This window comes from Lepisosteus oculatus, chromosome 1, assembly GCF_040954835.1.
Source record: "Lepisosteus oculatus isolate fLepOcu1 chromosome 1, fLepOcu1.hap2, whole genome shotgun sequence".
NCBI classification, from domain to species: domain Eukaryota; kingdom Metazoa; phylum Chordata; class Actinopteri; order Semionotiformes; family Lepisosteidae; genus Lepisosteus; species Lepisosteus oculatus.
The window spans coordinates 21,819,338-21,834,623 of NC_090696.1; the positions used below are offsets into that span (position 1 = coordinate 21,819,338).

A 15,286-nucleotide genomic window follows, 5' to 3' on the forward strand; every position below is an offset into this window, starting at 1 on the left:
GGTGCAGCAGCCCGCGCGCCAGACCGCTCCCCTCTCTTCGCGCGCCACTGTTTATTCTGCGCTTTGGAGAGCTACCCGAGCCCGCCGCGCGGACACGGACTGACAGACGGACGGACGGACAGATGGAAATGGCAACGTGGAAATTTTCCATGCAGATTCCAAACGGTCAGTCCTGTAGGAGGGCAACCAAGGTCTAACCTCAGTTACAGGTGTTTTTCTGCGGGAACTGTGATCGCTCTCAGAAATAATAATAATAATAATAATAATAATAATAATAATAATGGTGGTGGTGGTGCAGATGACGCACTTATTCAAATGACGCACGGTGCGTGACTTATTGCCTTAAATGAACTAATGATGCGCAACTCTTTATTTCGGACAGAGAGAGAAATCCGAAGCTCAAACTCACAATGTTCTCAAGAAGATTAAGGCCCACCGACCCACGGAGAGAAGGAAGTCTCGTCTTTGTCTCCCTGTTTCATGGCGGCTCTCACGGCTGCTCGCTCCTCAGTGTATCGGTTTGCAAACGGTTTTGCCGGCGCATTCATGCGGTAAGGAGCAGATTAGCCGCCAATCCTGTTAAAGGCGCCTTTTATATACAAATCAACTCCAAATCACTTTTTAAGCCACTTAGTTCTACACGCCTAGGCAGAATGCTAATGCCGTGCAGCGGGGAATGAGAGCTGAAGCGAGCAGAATTGGTTGTCAGTGTGTGTAAAGCCCTGTGAGCGGAGTGTCTTTAAACTTCATTTAATTACACATCCGCTTGGAACAGAAGCCTTGGAACATGTGTATTCATATAGTGCCCGTCTGTCTCCCTCTGTGCATCTTTCTATATCAGCGTGTCTTCTCGCTTCTCTGGTCTCCTGATTGACTGGAATTCACGGTTATTGTGTTCAATAAGGTAACATGTACGTAATACAGGTTCTGTGTCAATCGAGCGTTCTGCAAGGTTGTTCGACATTTTTAGTAACTTTCTGCTCTACTACTGCAGGCCTGCTTCGCAGAACATTGCAGCCATGCCAGATTGAAGTAGGCGCCTTCTCCCCCTAGCCCTTGACTAATATTTCAGCAGGACTTCCTCGCCCACGCTACACACTACCAGCCCACAGCATGAGCGTCTGTGTCAGGCCTTGCGCAAGGCACGGGCTTCCAGCAGTAGCGCACGGGCGCGCGCTGGCATGCCCTCAGGCGTTGTTGTGCGCTTCGTGGACACCTGTCGGTCGCGCGACAGGCCTGTCCGCTGGTTTCCTCCTGTCTGCGGGTTTCTCCTCAGACCTGCCCTGGAAGATCACCGCGCAGGACGCAACGCTCGCTTCGCCGCCCTGCTCTGAGGTTTTCGCCCTCCCGGCGATATCCGTGCGCTGTGGCCAGTTCTCCAGCTGCTGCGCTCCGCCTTTGCCGGGTTAGAGCACGGCACGGGGAAGAGGGGGCTCTCCAGTTTGTGTGGGGATTTTTTCTGGGAGTGGTGCGTGTGTGTCAGAGCCGCCTGCAGGGCGAGAAGGGGCAGCCCAGCCTAGCAAGTCCCGACACAACAGGAATTCACCCCGCCTGGGGGTCAGCCACCGAGAAAGGGGGAGAGGGAGAGGGAAGGAGCGGGACAGGTAAGCTGAGTGGGGGAGGAGAGGGGCAGAGAAGGTAAGGAAGACCTGGAGTTCGAGGGCACGGGGAATGAGGGAAGGACAGAGGTAAAATCGCGGTCGCTCAAAGCTCTGTGCACAGGTGTTCCTCCGGCTCCCTCTAGTGGCAGAACGCTGCAAACGCCAGGTCTCCCCCGTGCTCTTCAGGTCGGTTATTCTGAAGCACTTCCAATTAGGGGCTCCATGAGAAACGTCCGACTGACAGACTGACTAAAATCGTTTATTTCCTTCCTGGTTGGAGAGTGCCTTTGTGAATCCCAGACCTGGTAAGCGCATGTATGACTGGAATGCACAGATATCTTTATCTAGCAGTAGGACTGATGCTGTGTTGGTGTATCCTCCATTCTGTGCATGTTGATGTGTCACAGTTGCATCGACTCTATGCCCAGGTTGTGTTCTGGCATGCCTGTCTGAATACCTGTTGGGGCCTTTTTGGATATATAGTATTACATGTATAGATACACGTCTGTTTCACTGGTCAAAGTGACACAGTCTGTAGCTGCTAGCTGTGACTCTATGTCCTTGAGGAGGAATTAAGGCACAACGGCAGACGGTTCTGTTCTCCAGCCCTGTGAAGACATGGGAGCTAACCAACGTTCACATGTGCATAATTCGCAGCAACTGCTTGTTCTTGAAAGACACCATAACCCCGAAGTTGTAAGAGAGATATATATAATTAATGGGGTTTGTTATTGAGCCAAGAGAAACACAAGGTAAGTCCCCACCTGTGCTGCTGACTCCAGGAGAGCTACGCTGATGATTAATGTCTCCCTCGTGCTGCAGGTGAGCTGAGGTGTGGCTGGTAAGTACGCAGCCTGTCACTGCCAAGCAATTTTCATCACCGCTTGGTTCCTGCCCCGGTCTGTGGTTTCAGCTGCGCTGCTTGCACACCACTGGGATGCTAGCCAGGGTGACGGGTCCCTGCAGGTCAGGTCTGGATGGGCCATGCACTCCTGTACCCCCCTCTGGCCACTTTATTAGGACCTCTACGGAATTCTAGCACAGGTGCAAAGGTGGGTGTAGAGGAGAGGATGGAGGCTACAGGTACCTTCTAAACGATGCTGTGATTTCAGCAGACAGTTTACTGTGGAGTGCAGGGTATCAGGCACAGGGCAGCACAGGGAAAATATAGTACAGTCCATACAGCACAGGGCAGACACAGTACAGTCCAGACACAACACAGGGCAGACACAGTACCGTCCATACACAGCGCAGGGCAGACACAGTACCGTCCATACACAGCACAGGGCAGAAACAGTACAGTCCATACAGCACAGGGCAGACACAGTACAGTCCAGACACAACACAGGGCAGACACAGTACCGTCCATACACAGCACAGGGCAGACACAGTACAGTCCAGACACAACATAGGGCAGACACAGTACCGTCCATACACAGCACAGGGCAGACACAGTACAGTCCATACAGCACAGGGCAGACACAGTACGATCCATACACAGCACAGGGAATATACAGTACAGTCCATACACAGCACAGAGCAGACGCAGTACAATCCATACACAGCACAGAGCAGATACAGTACAGTCCATATAGCACAGGGCAGACACAATACAGTCCATACACAGCACAGGGCTGATACAGTATAGTTCATACATAACACAAGACAGACTCAATACAGCACAGACCAGAAACATTATAATCCATATCTTGAAAAGAAGAGGCGCAGCACATAATTATTACTTCACAGCCAAATAATTTGTACTGAAGTGTTTCTGTTATTCCGAGACTTGTTTCCAATGAGACCACTGAACTTTCACACCCTTCCACGCGCCAATATGACAGACCATTTAAATAAAACCTTAAACAGAAACTTACCACGGTAAGAATCTAAGATTCTTACTTCAAAAGCCCAGTAACGCGTCAAACCTCAGCAAAAAGAGGAAGCGAACGAGAAACCCGTGATTTTTCTCTTCTCATCTCGGCCCGAGTCCGAACTGTTCGCTGCGGCCGCGGACCTCGCGACCGCGCCCTCGTGCTGCTGGCGCTCTGCGGGCGCGGGGCTCGCGCTCGCGCAGGTGGCCCCTGTTCGCCTTCCCGCCCTCACGAGACACCCCGACGACTTGCGCCAAAGCCGGCTAAAGAGACAGAGACGAGAAACCGGAGGCTGTTAGGATTCTGTCGTATGTTTGCGTAGCTACAAGACTGCATACGTGCTGCCCCGTCTGGTACAGGCTTTATCCTCCAGAGTCCTTCACTGTGTCCACTAACTCGGTTGTTTTGAGGGGTGTTGCTGGCCAGTGCCGCAGTCCCAGCTGTATTGGGACGGAGTGGCATGACGGTTTGGTCGGAAAATTCTGGACTTGTAATAAAAATGGGCGGCTGTTTTGCGACAGCAGCGAAACCTTGTTCCCCGCCGGATCTCAGAGGCTCGGCAAGACCGGGCCGGGGCAGTACCGAGATGCGAGACCTCTGAGGCTTGTAGCTGCAAGTGGTGGTGAGCCTGTAGGTGACGCTCTTCACTCTGGTCCAGAATTTCTGTGCTGTAGGAGGCGCTGTCCTTCAGATGACACATTAACCTGGGGTCCTGACTCCCTGCTCTCTGAAGATCCCAGGACCCTGCTTGTAAGAGTGGGGGTGTCACCCCTGTGTCCTGGATAAACCCCACTCTGCTCCTGCACAGTCTGTCCTCCCTTCACCCCCTGGAGCAGCAGTGTCTCTCTCCTGCCCTGAGCTGCTGTGCAGTGGGGCTGCAGTGTGTCTCCCAGGAGGGGCTGCTCTTCACTGGGGAGGAACTGGGTCCCCTCCTGTGTGAGAAGGGCTGGGAGACCGTTGGGATGAAACAGGCTTTGTAAATTTTAAGTAATTATTATAATCAATAATGACAGCAACAATATAATATTAACAACACGAGGCTAATACAGCAGCTCGGTACGAAGTTTGAGCAGAATGAGTGAGACGGACGTTCTTGGCTCCCTGGCAGGTTTGTTATCGCGACGTTAGAACGTTCCCGGGATGTTTTCCACTTCCTAGTCTCGGAAAGACGAATAGTCATTATTCGATACATAAAAATCGAAAAGTGAACATACCAGACATTCAAATCGCAAGAACAAGAGAATTGGAAGTCATCGCTTTGATCTTTAACGCCTCCCAGCGTATAAAAATGAGTGTTATATTGTAACGTGCGACCTAAGAACTGACTTGCGATTTTTAGTCGTGATGACAGATTGTCAGTTCCCTTGGAAGAAGAATAAATGAATTAACCAGAATAAAGGCAGGTTAAATGAAAGGATTGTTTGTTTGGTGTGTTGGGTGGTGGTGGGGGGGGTGTGGGTAACAGATGACCACGCGCCTAGACTTGGGTATTGTTCCAGCACCGCGAGGAGACCCGCGCGCCTGCCTGCTGCTGCCTCCCTGTCGTCCACCAAGAGCTCGCGGGAGCGTCTCTCTCGTGCTGTCGCTACCTTTGTTCACCCGCGCGATCGATCCATCCCTCAGCCGTCCCTCCGTCCGGCTCATCTGTTTCCTCGTGACCCCCGGTAACTGTCCGGAGTGACTGATTGCTGCGGAGACAGTGGAGGGGGACGGGTGCACCGGGGGGTCATTATTTGTGTGTGTTGCCTTGTTCAGGAAAAAAGGTTTCTCACACGTGGATTTTACCATTTGAATATAGAATTTGTTCATTATTTTAATCCCCTGTTTACGGAATTCATCATTTGCACACAAAATCATTTCGGGGGAAACCCGTTTACTTGTTTACCAGTCTTTTTGAAGCGACGAATTAATTGCCAAGAGCTTTTTTTTTTTCCATCTCAGCAACTTTAACAACAACCGCCTGTGGTTCTGATGTCTCTCCTCCCTCTCCCTCCCCCCTCGCTCCCTCTCTCTCTCCTGTGGAAGAGTCGTCCCGTCCTACGCAGATTTGTTCTCGCTCTCTACTTCTTTCCTGAAGCCCTCGACTTACCACAAGTGTGAGCGCACGCCTGCTCCGACACACACGTCGCTGCGCTGCCAGCCCGACCCGCTGTCTTACATGTCGCGCCGGGACAGACGCCTGGGACATGGGAATACCACACGGGCTCTCCTGGGGACGCGTCCTGATCCTCGCGGGGCTGCTGCGGTCACCTGCCTGCACGTAAGTGTGTGCCAGACGCGCGCTCCGCAGCGACCCGCGAGACAGGCTGAGGCGCAGGAGGACGAGCAGTGAGGGAGGGCGGGAGAAGACGGGTGCCGTTTCGTGTCGCTCTGATCTTTGCCCCGCGGTGGGTGTGAGGAACGCGGCTACTCCCCCGCACGCGCGGAGAAGGGACCAGTGGCCGCGGACGTTCGTGTTCACTCCTGCACCCCTCCACACGCGCGCACAGTCGTGTTCGTACATGCGCACGTATGTGCACGTCCACACGGCCACACACTAACGCGTTCACACATGTGCACACGCCATCAAGCGCTAACGCTCGCCGCACACGCATGGGCGCGCATGGACGCTCGCTGGCTAGTTTACACGCGCGTGTAAAACTACACAGTCTGCGATACAGCTGGCGTGCGCTTTGGAACGACTGCGTGCTTCGTAACTCACAAAATGACCACAGGGAAAACAGCAAATTAACTGTAATGGGAATATACCACTACTAATTAAACAGTAATGACAAGGAAATGTAATTAGCGTCATCACAGAGCTTACAGATCAATTCGCTCACCAACAAATAATGAATCGATAACACCTGTTGTGATACTGCAGCCCACGAGACAATCTGACACTGTGCTCGCGCTCCGCCTCAGGAAGACCAGTCCTGCAGGGGGGAATGAGGGCCGGTTCTTAAGGGGGCAGGACAGGGTGCCCGGTTCTGAAGGTGGGGGGGCTGGCTGACAGCCCGGTTCTGAAGGGGGTAACTGAGGGCCCGGTTCTGAAGGGGGAGGACTGAGTAAGCGGTTCTGAAGGGGGGTGAACTGAGGACCCGGTTCTGAAGGGGGTGACTGAGAGCCCAGTTCTGAAGGGGGAGGACTGAGAGCCGGTTTTGAAGGGGAGTGACTGAGAGCCGGTTCTAAAGGGGAGTGACTGAGAGCCCGGTTCTGAAGGGGGAGGACTGAGAGCCGGTTTTGAAGGGGAGGGACTGAGAGCCCAGTTCTGAAGGGGGTGACTGAGGGCCCGGTTCTGAAGGGGGTGACTGATTCAGCGGTTCTGAAGGGGGGTGAACTGAGGACCCGGTTCTGAAGGGGGTGACTGAGAGCCGGTTCTGAAGGGGGAGGACTGAGAGCCGGTTCTGAAGGGGAGTGACTGAGAGCCCAGTTCTGAAGGGGGTGACTGAGAGCCGGTTCTGAAGGGGGTGACTGAGAGCCGGTTCTGAAGGGGGAGGACTGAGAGCCGGTTCTGAAGTGGGTGACTGAGAGCCGGTTCTGAAGGGGGAGGACTGAGAGCCCGGTTCTGAAGGGGGGGGGGCTGAGTGCCCGGTTCTGAAGGGGAGGGAGGGTCCTGATTGAGCAATCGGGACATCACAGCGGAACCAAGCAGGAGTCCGTCTGAGAATCTGTCAGCCCTGTCCGTCTGGGTGAAGAAAGCGTCTAAAAGCGATCAGATTGAGCGCAGATGTTACTCCCGATTACGCCGAACGGACGGAACACAACGATAAACTGTATGCGGATTTTTTAAAAGGTCATTTCGCAGCGATGCCAGAAGCAATTTCCGCTAGATTGAGCGGTTCCGATTAGCGCCATGGATCAACGGAGAAACGCCGAGCGCGGACTGCGGCTCTGGGATCTGCCCGAACCGGGTTCGACCCCCTGACCCAGTCCCTCTGTGACCAACCTCCTCTTCTTATATTCGCATCGGCCCCCAGGTTCGGTTCCTGAAGGACCGAGTCCAGATTCGCTCCTGGGCTGTCTGGTGGTGATGGGGGGGAGTTCTGGCGTTCACAAGTTCAAACATTTCTCCACAGCCTTTGGATTAGAGAGGCGCGGGCTGGTGTCAAGCGCAGCCCCGGCAGGAAGAGACGGTTTCGACTTTGGGAACGAGTTACTGTGTGGCTGTCAATCGGCGTCTGCGCAAAATGGTGTTGCTTTACTCCAGATGCGTTATTCAACATAATCCTCGCCTCCCCCACCCCACTGAATCATAGCTTGGGAAGGCAGAATTTCCCCCAGCAGTAGGCTCTATGGGAGAAACGCTGGTCAGTCGTGCGGTCAGCCGTGTGGACCTAGCGCCGGGTCCGGTCACGGGGGTGGGAGGGAGGGAGCTTCAGTCGATCCTGCCGTCCTGGATGTGGAACCACGCCGGCACGTGAAATCTGACGCGAACAACAGAGCAGAACAAAGGGAAAAGACTGACGCGAGGATTCCCGCAGGACACGAGCCAGCACGGGGCTCGCACACGGCCAGGCTGACACTCGATAGAGAGGGTGCTGACACCCGGGGAAGGCTCCACAGCCGGAACGTTGTGTTTCCTTTCTTCTCTTTTCAGTCTGGAATAAACCTATTACTTCTTCCTTTGCATTCAATAAAGATGTCACCTGGACCTCGCTTATAGGATACAAAAGATGGCATTAACAGAAACATAGACCGAAATCCCAGATAGTCACGGGCATATGAATAAGTTGTATGTCAGGAACTGTTTCATTTTAAAGTGGCATAACCTATAAAGCAATTTGTAAGGCAAAGACGATGTTTCGTTTACAATACAGGGGGTGTTCAGTTTTGATCCATGATTCTGCGAATAAGGAGTGAAATGAACAGGTAACACCTGTACCTGCATTAGAGCTGTTTTGCAAATCCAGACATTTCACCTAAGTACCGCACAGGAACATACCGAGAGCCCCAAGGCTCTGCCAGGACGAAGAGAACATGCTGAGGGCTCTCGTGTCATTATTGGCCACTGGGACGCCGACGCCAGACTCTTCAGAAACCGCCCTGGCAGCCTGAAGCGACTGCAGAGCGAACGCGAGGATTCCCTGCTTCCCCGGGGCGGGGGCGCGCGCGCGCGTGCACACCCCGCGCCGGCCGGAGCTGCGCGCGCGCGCACGCCCCGCGCGGTGTTAGTATTCCGCCGGGGTCCGCGCGCAGGCGGCGGGGCTCATTCCTGCGCGGCTCGCGCCCAGACAGCTGGCGCTGAGCGGCGGTCGGTAATGTCTCACAGCCCGGCCGTCCTGCCTAGTGGCCTCAGTCCGACGTCGCGTTGCAGGAATAACATCCCCAGTAGTTGGTGGGGAGGACAAAGTGGGCAAGTTCCCACCGTTCTGAGCCCCAGGCCTGGGGGCAACTTGGACTGGCAACTGTTTTCATTTCATAACGGGGTTTCTGGCGCATCTGGGGCCGAAATGAAGGCCATTGCAACCGAGTCCCGGCACAACGCGCTACCAGGATCATCGTTTTTGTAACACAAGTAGCCGACTAAAACGTCTTTACAGTCATAAAACCTTGTTTAAAAGTAAATGGAGGCAAAAACCCTACCCAAAAGCGAAGAGTGACGCCATCATTCCCTTCCGACGAGGTGCGGTGAGGAGCACGGACAGAGCCGTCACTCACGCTCCCGGGAGGTATCTATTATTTACACGCAGCTTGCAAAGAGCGGGCCGACCTTCTAGATCCCGTCTCCGGGGCCTGGCGGGGGCATTGAAGTGCCTGCCAAGCCTCAATGTGATTTGCAATTCAGTAACCAAAGCTGGAGATCTAACTCTCCGCGCTGCGACCTCGATCTCACTGTCGCCGCCGGTACTGTACAGTTTACAGGCTGCACAAGATAACAGCGGTGATTCATTCACCACCGCGGCAATTCTTAATGCGATTCACAGGGGTTATTGATGATACAGATAGGAATAATCGCCCATTTACTGTTCCCAGACTATATTGTTTTTGGAGATTGGTACTGCTATTGATACATTGATACATTGTAAATACATGCTATCGATACATCATGAAGAGAGCACGCACTAGGGGCCACAGGTGGAAACCGCGGGAAAGTGCATTTAAAACCGAGGACAGGAGGCAGCACTTTACACAAAGACTGGTGTGGGGGGTGGAACAAAGCCACCCACTCATTTAGCTGAAACCAATTCCCCGGCGTCTTTCAAGAAACAGTTGGCTGCTCAGATCAATTAGCCAATAACTACCAATCGGGCCTCCTTTCGCAGCCCTTCTCGTGCTCTGGTCTTCCAATACGGACCCGTTCGCGCGCGTGTCCTGTCGTCGAGGATGAGGATGAAGCTCGCGCTCGCTGCTCGCAGGAGTCTGGGGCCTCGAGCGCTGCCGACACCATACCAGACAGAAAGCCCATGCTCACCTAGTTTGGAGACAAAGGAACAAGTTCAGGTTTATTCCCCGCTGAAAAGAGAAGAACAGAAACACAACGTTTTGGCTGTGGAGCCTGTTCGGGTGTGATCAAGTCTGAAACGTTGTGTCTCTTCTTGTCTTTTACTTTCAGCATGGAATATACCTTTATCTGTTCCTTTGCAGCCTACGCATGCTGACGCAGCTCCCTGTACAGTATAATCCGTGCGTATACAGCAAATATTCTCGAGCAAAGCGTGAGTCTCCAGGTGACCCGGCCGGGCTCAGGCTGCGAGGAGCGAGTCGCCGTGAGCACTGTGGAAGCCTGTAGCCGGCAGCTCGGCGGCGGTGTGGATTTGGCTGGGTGTCAGGGCTCCTGTATGTGGTGTGTCTGGCGTGATGACGGCAGATAAGTTTATACAGAGCGCGTGGGGCGAGCTGCACAGACCTGCCTCGCAATCAGCTGCCAAATCATTGTAGCTAATCAAAGAAACAACGTCGAATGCACGTCCTCGCAGGCAGGAGACGCTACACTGCAGCGGTCTAGGTGTGTCAGGTGTCGATGAGGTGCGATCTGCTATTATCCGATCTGTACACGGCGAAGCACTGCGTCGCCCGTAGCAGGTGAGCGAGTGTCGTCAGAATCCAGTGCGAGAACACGCTGGGATAATAATTCAGACCAAACCTACAAGGAAACTGTTCAGAAAGTTGAATTCTCCAGATGAGTCTTTCAAACATGCTGGACACGTTCGGTCTGTGCACATCACGTCTGTGTAACTCCCCGTGAAACGCCCTCCACAATTTCAAGACGCTGTACAGAGTGAAAATGATAATGAGCTGACTGTGCTTGGATTTGCAGTTCTGACCCGGACGCGCGGTACTAACTCGTGCAGTCCGAGAAATCGCTCGAGCCACTGAGTGACGCATTGCGCGCCTCTTCTCCCCAGGGTGCTAGGCAACGACATCCTGGGCCTGAAGGTTCCGCGCGACCCGGTCCTGACGCCCAACACGGTGTGCCTGGCGCTGCCGGGCCTCAGCAAGCGGCAGATGAGCCTCTGCGTGCGCAGCCCTGACGTCACCGCCTCCGCGCTGCAGGGCATCCGGATCGCGCTGCACGAGTGCCGGCACCAGCTGCGCGACCAGCGCTGGAACTGCTCCTCCCTGGAGAGCCAGGGCAAGCTGCCCCACCAGAGCGCCATCCTCCGGCGGGGTGAGCAGCGCCGCCTTCTCCGCCTGGGCGTGGTGGGGGTGGAGAGGGGCTGGAGATGTGCACCTGCTGTGGGGTACATTCAGGAGGGAGAGAGGGGCAATGGGAAGGCTTGCTGCGGGGTGAGTCATGGGGGTATTAAAAAGGGTTTGGGGTAATAGAAGGGCTTCTGGCCTAGTGATGAGGAGGAGGCAGTGAGGCAATCAGGGGGAAGGGCAGGGAAGCGTGATGATGAAAGCATCCATTCATCCATTCATCCATTCATCCTTTCATCCTTCCATTCCTCCATGCATACATTCATCCATTCATCCTTTCATCCTTCCATTCCTCCATCCATCCATTCATCCTTCCATTCCTCCATCCATCCATTCATCCTTTCATCCTTTCATTCCTCCATCCATCCATTCATCCTTCCATCCTTCCATTTCTCCATCCATACATCCATCCATTCATCCTTTAATCCTTGCATTCCTCCATCTATCTGTCCATCCATTCCTCCATCATTCCTCCATTCAGCCATCCAGCCGTGTTCAGTATCTGCCTAGACCTGGACAGGGTTGTGTCCAGAGGCTAACCTGGCTGACAGCAATGGTCGCAAGGCAGTAGGCACCATGCTCCATCACCTAGTGCACACACACAGTCACACACGCGCACACGCACACACATGCACACTCATGCATGCAGGGGTCAGTTTAGAGACGCCATTTAAATCACCCTCCAGGTTCTGTGTCAGCAGTGTGACAGGCTGGAGATGACCGAACAGGCTCTCTCACGGTTTTATTGCCCGTTTCATTACAGTGGGGCGTGCTGATCACACAGGCAGAGAGAGAAAGGGCAGGCATCCACTACACACCGAGGAGGGATTCATGTTGTTTATTTTAGCTGATTACTTTAAGTCTGTGACCACTGTTATGTGTTCAGTCAATGTTATTTTAATTAACTTAAAGCCAATGCATTAGTACTTTAATTGCCATATAAGGCTATATACCATAGCACATTATGTGACTGTATAGGGGTGGACTTGGTCATATGTGAAAGTGATTATTGGTGACGGTTCTCTGCACTGAACCCTCGTGAATGTCGAGCCCCTCCAGTACTGATTGACCTAACAGCCGAGGGGAACAGCAGGGGGCAGTAGAGAGCTCCAGAGAGAAGGGGGCAGAGCAAGACAGGCATGTTTCTCACAGAGTGTCCCCCGGCGTCGCAGGCTTCAGAGAGAGCGCCTTCACCCTGTCCCTGCTGGCGGCAGGCGTGGCGCACTCGGTGGCCTCGGCCTGCAGCCTGGGGAAGCTGCGCGGCTGCGGGTGCGAGGCCAAGCGGCGGCTGGACGACGACAAGATCCGCCTCAAGCTGACGCAGCTGCAGCTGCAGACGCTGCAGAGGACGCCGGGCCTGCGCGGGCCGCAGCCGGCCTCCCACGTGCCCCTGCACCCCTCCGCTCTCCTCAGCCCGCTCCCGGAGGACGCCCCCTCCCTGCAGGACACCTGGGAGTGGGGGGGGTGCAGCCACGACACCCGCTTCGGCGAGCGCTTCTCCCGGGACTGGCTGGACTCGCGGGAGTCTCCGCGCGACATTCACGCCCGCATGAAGATCCACAACAACAGGGTGGGCCGGCAGGTGAGTGGCCCTGAGGAGCTCGGGGCACTGCTGTACCGGAGCGGTGCAGAGTGGACAGTAGGAAAGCACAAAGTATGCAGTGTGTAGTATAGTACAGAGCCCAGTGTGTAATGTATAGTGTGTAGCAAAGTACACACTATGTAGTATAATGTACACCATAGTGTTAGTATAGTGTATAGTATGCAGTGTGTAGTATAGTACAGAGTATATTGTGTAATGTATAGTGTGTAATATAGTACAGAGCCCAGTGTATAATGTATAGTAGTAGTATAGAAGTAGTATAGTGTATAGTATGTGGTGTAGTACAGAGTACAGTGTGTAGTATACTGTATTGTGTGTATTGTATAGTATAGTGTGTAGTACAGTGTATAGTGTGTAGTACAATGTGTAGTGTGTAGTACAGTGTGTTGTGTGTAGTATAGTGTGTAGTGTGTAGTACAGAGTACAGTGTGTAGTATACTGTATTGTGTGTATTGTATAGTATAGTGTGTAGTACAGTGTATAGTGTGTAGTACAATGTGTAGTGTGCAGTACAGTGTATAGTGTGTAGTGACTGCGGACTGGCTTGTAATTCATGCAGTCTGTGACGCAGGCTCATGGACTGGCTTACTGCCAATGGGCCAGGAGTGTCTGGACTGGGCTGCGGTCTGGGTCACTGTGCTGCTCAGAGCGAGTGGTATCCCCTGCGGTAATAACCCAGCCCTGCGCCTGTCGTCCCCTGCGGAGGGGTGCTGACACTGCTCCCCGCTTCTGTCTCGCCTGGCCGCACAGGTCGTCACGGACAACATGAAGAGGAAGTGCAAGTGCCACGGCACGTCGGGCAGCTGCCAGTTCAAGACCTGCTGGTACGTCACGCCCGAGTTCCGCCTGGTGGGGGCGCTGCTGCGCGAGAAGTTCCACTCGGCCGTCTTCATCAACTCGCAGAACAAGAACACGGGGGTGTTCAACCCGTGGGCGCGGGGCGCGGGGGGCCGGCGGCGCGTCTCCCGCGAGCTGGTGTACTTCGAGAAGTCGCCGGATTTCTGCGAGCGCGAGCCGGCGCTGGACTCCCTGGGCACGCAGGGGCGCATCTGCAACAAGAGCAGCGGCGGCATGGACAGCTGCAGCTCGCTGTGCTGCGGCCGCGGCCACAACATCCTGAAGCAGACGCGCAGCGAGCGCTGCCACTGCCGCTTCCACTGGTGCTGCTACGTCATGTGCGAGGAGTGCCGCGTCACCGAGTGGGTCAACGTCTGCAAGTGACCTCTGACCCCTGACCTCACTATGACCCCGGGCCCCATTGCCACCTTGTTCCGCTTCCCTTCCCAGCTTGCACCAATCCTTCCCCCACTTCCGTCGTCTTTTCCCAATCCCTTCAACCATCCCTTCCCTCTTTCTCCGGTTTTCCCAGGCTGGCCTGAGCCACCGTCGTTCCCCAACTCCATTTCCTCAGCACGTCTCACTCTGGGGTGCCACTTGCCCTCTTGTCCTTCCTCAGTCCTGGACATTTGCCTTCCCTCCATACTGAAAGTGATGGAGTGACACTATAAAGCAGACACTGGAAAGTCTTGGAAGGCAGAGGGCATTTAGCTGAATGATTTCTCTATTGCTCGGGTGACCCATCCCTTCCCAGACGTATGATGCCGTTTTCGTTCCTCTGATTTTTGGATTGTCACGATGTTGGTTCTTTCATGTGTGAGAATGCCATCCTGTCGCTCTACAGAATGAACAACAACAACTGCTAACAGCTCCTGCAGGAAAGACAAGAAAGAGGAACGAGCTGGTAACTCAGACACAGAGCCCTCTGTACTGTGGACATGTTATTGTGATAACTCAGACACAGAGCGTTCTGTACTGTGGACATGTTATTGTGATAACTCAGACACAGAGCCCCTATGTAGTGTGAACATGTTATTGTGATAACTCAGACACAGAGCCCTCTGTACTGTGGACATGTTATTGTGATAACTCAGACACAGAGCGTTCTGTCCTGTGGACATGTTATTGTGATAACTCAGACACAGAGCCCCTATGTAGTGTGAACATGTTATTGTGATAACTCAGACACAGAGCCCTCTGTACTGTGGACATGTTATTGTGATCACTCAGACACAGAGCCCTCTGTACTGTGGACATGTTATTGTGATAACTCAGACACAGAGCCCTCTGTACTGTGGACATGTTATTGTGATAACTCAGACACAGAGCCCTCTGTACTGTGGACATGTTAATGTGATAACTCAGACACAGAGCCCTCTGTACCGTGGACATGTTATTGTGATAACTCAGACACAGAGCCCTCTGTACTGTGGACATGTTAATGTGATAACTCAGACACAGAGCCCTCTGTACTGTGGACATGTTATTGTGATCACTCAGACACAGAGCCCTCTGTACTGTGGACATGCCATTGTGATAACTCAGACACAGAGCCCTCTGTACTGTGGACATGTTATTGTGATAACTCAGACACAGAGCCCTCTGTACTGTGAACATGTTATTGTGATCACTCAGACACAGAGCCCCTTTCTACTGTGGACATGTTATTGTGATAACTCAGACACAGAGCCCTCTGTACTGTGGGCATGTTATTGTGATAACTCAGACACAGAGCCCTCTGTACTGTG

The 15,286-nt window shown here is 53.6% G+C and overlaps 1 protein-coding gene across 1 annotated transcript; it reads left to right on the top strand.

Annotated features, from left to right (window-relative positions):
- The first annotated feature begins 5,510 nt into the window (after positions 1 to 5,510).
- Positions 5,511 to 14,614, top strand: wnt10b (wingless-type MMTV integration site family, member 10b). The gene is made up of 4 exons (XM_006629424.3): positions 5,511 to 5,735; positions 10,804 to 11,066; positions 12,271 to 12,680; positions 13,452 to 14,614. The coding sequence occupies exons 1-4, from the start codon at positions 5,662 to 5,664 to the stop codon at positions 13,920 to 13,922; spliced, it is 1,218 nt and encodes a 405-aa protein (XP_006629487.1). The 5' UTR covers positions 5,511 to 5,661; the 3' UTR covers positions 13,923 to 14,614.
- The last annotated feature ends 672 nt before the right edge of the window (positions 14,615 to 15,286 follow it).

What these genes read in the sequence shown, in the direction of transcription:
- wnt10b (XM_006629424.3), top strand. Translation starts at nt 5,662, where the DNA reads ATGGGAATACCACACGGGCTCTCCTGGGGACGCGTCCTGATCCTCGCG. An exon ending in GAGCGCCATCCTCCGGCGGG is followed by an intron (nt 11,067 to 12,270) that starts GTGAGCAGCGCC and finishes CCGGCGTCGCAG; the next exon opens with GCTTCAGAGAGAGCGCCTTC. An exon ending in ACAACAGGGTGGGCCGGCAG is followed by an intron (nt 12,681 to 13,451) that starts GTGAGTGGCCCT and finishes CTGGCCGCACAG; the next exon opens with GTCGTCACGGACAACATGAA.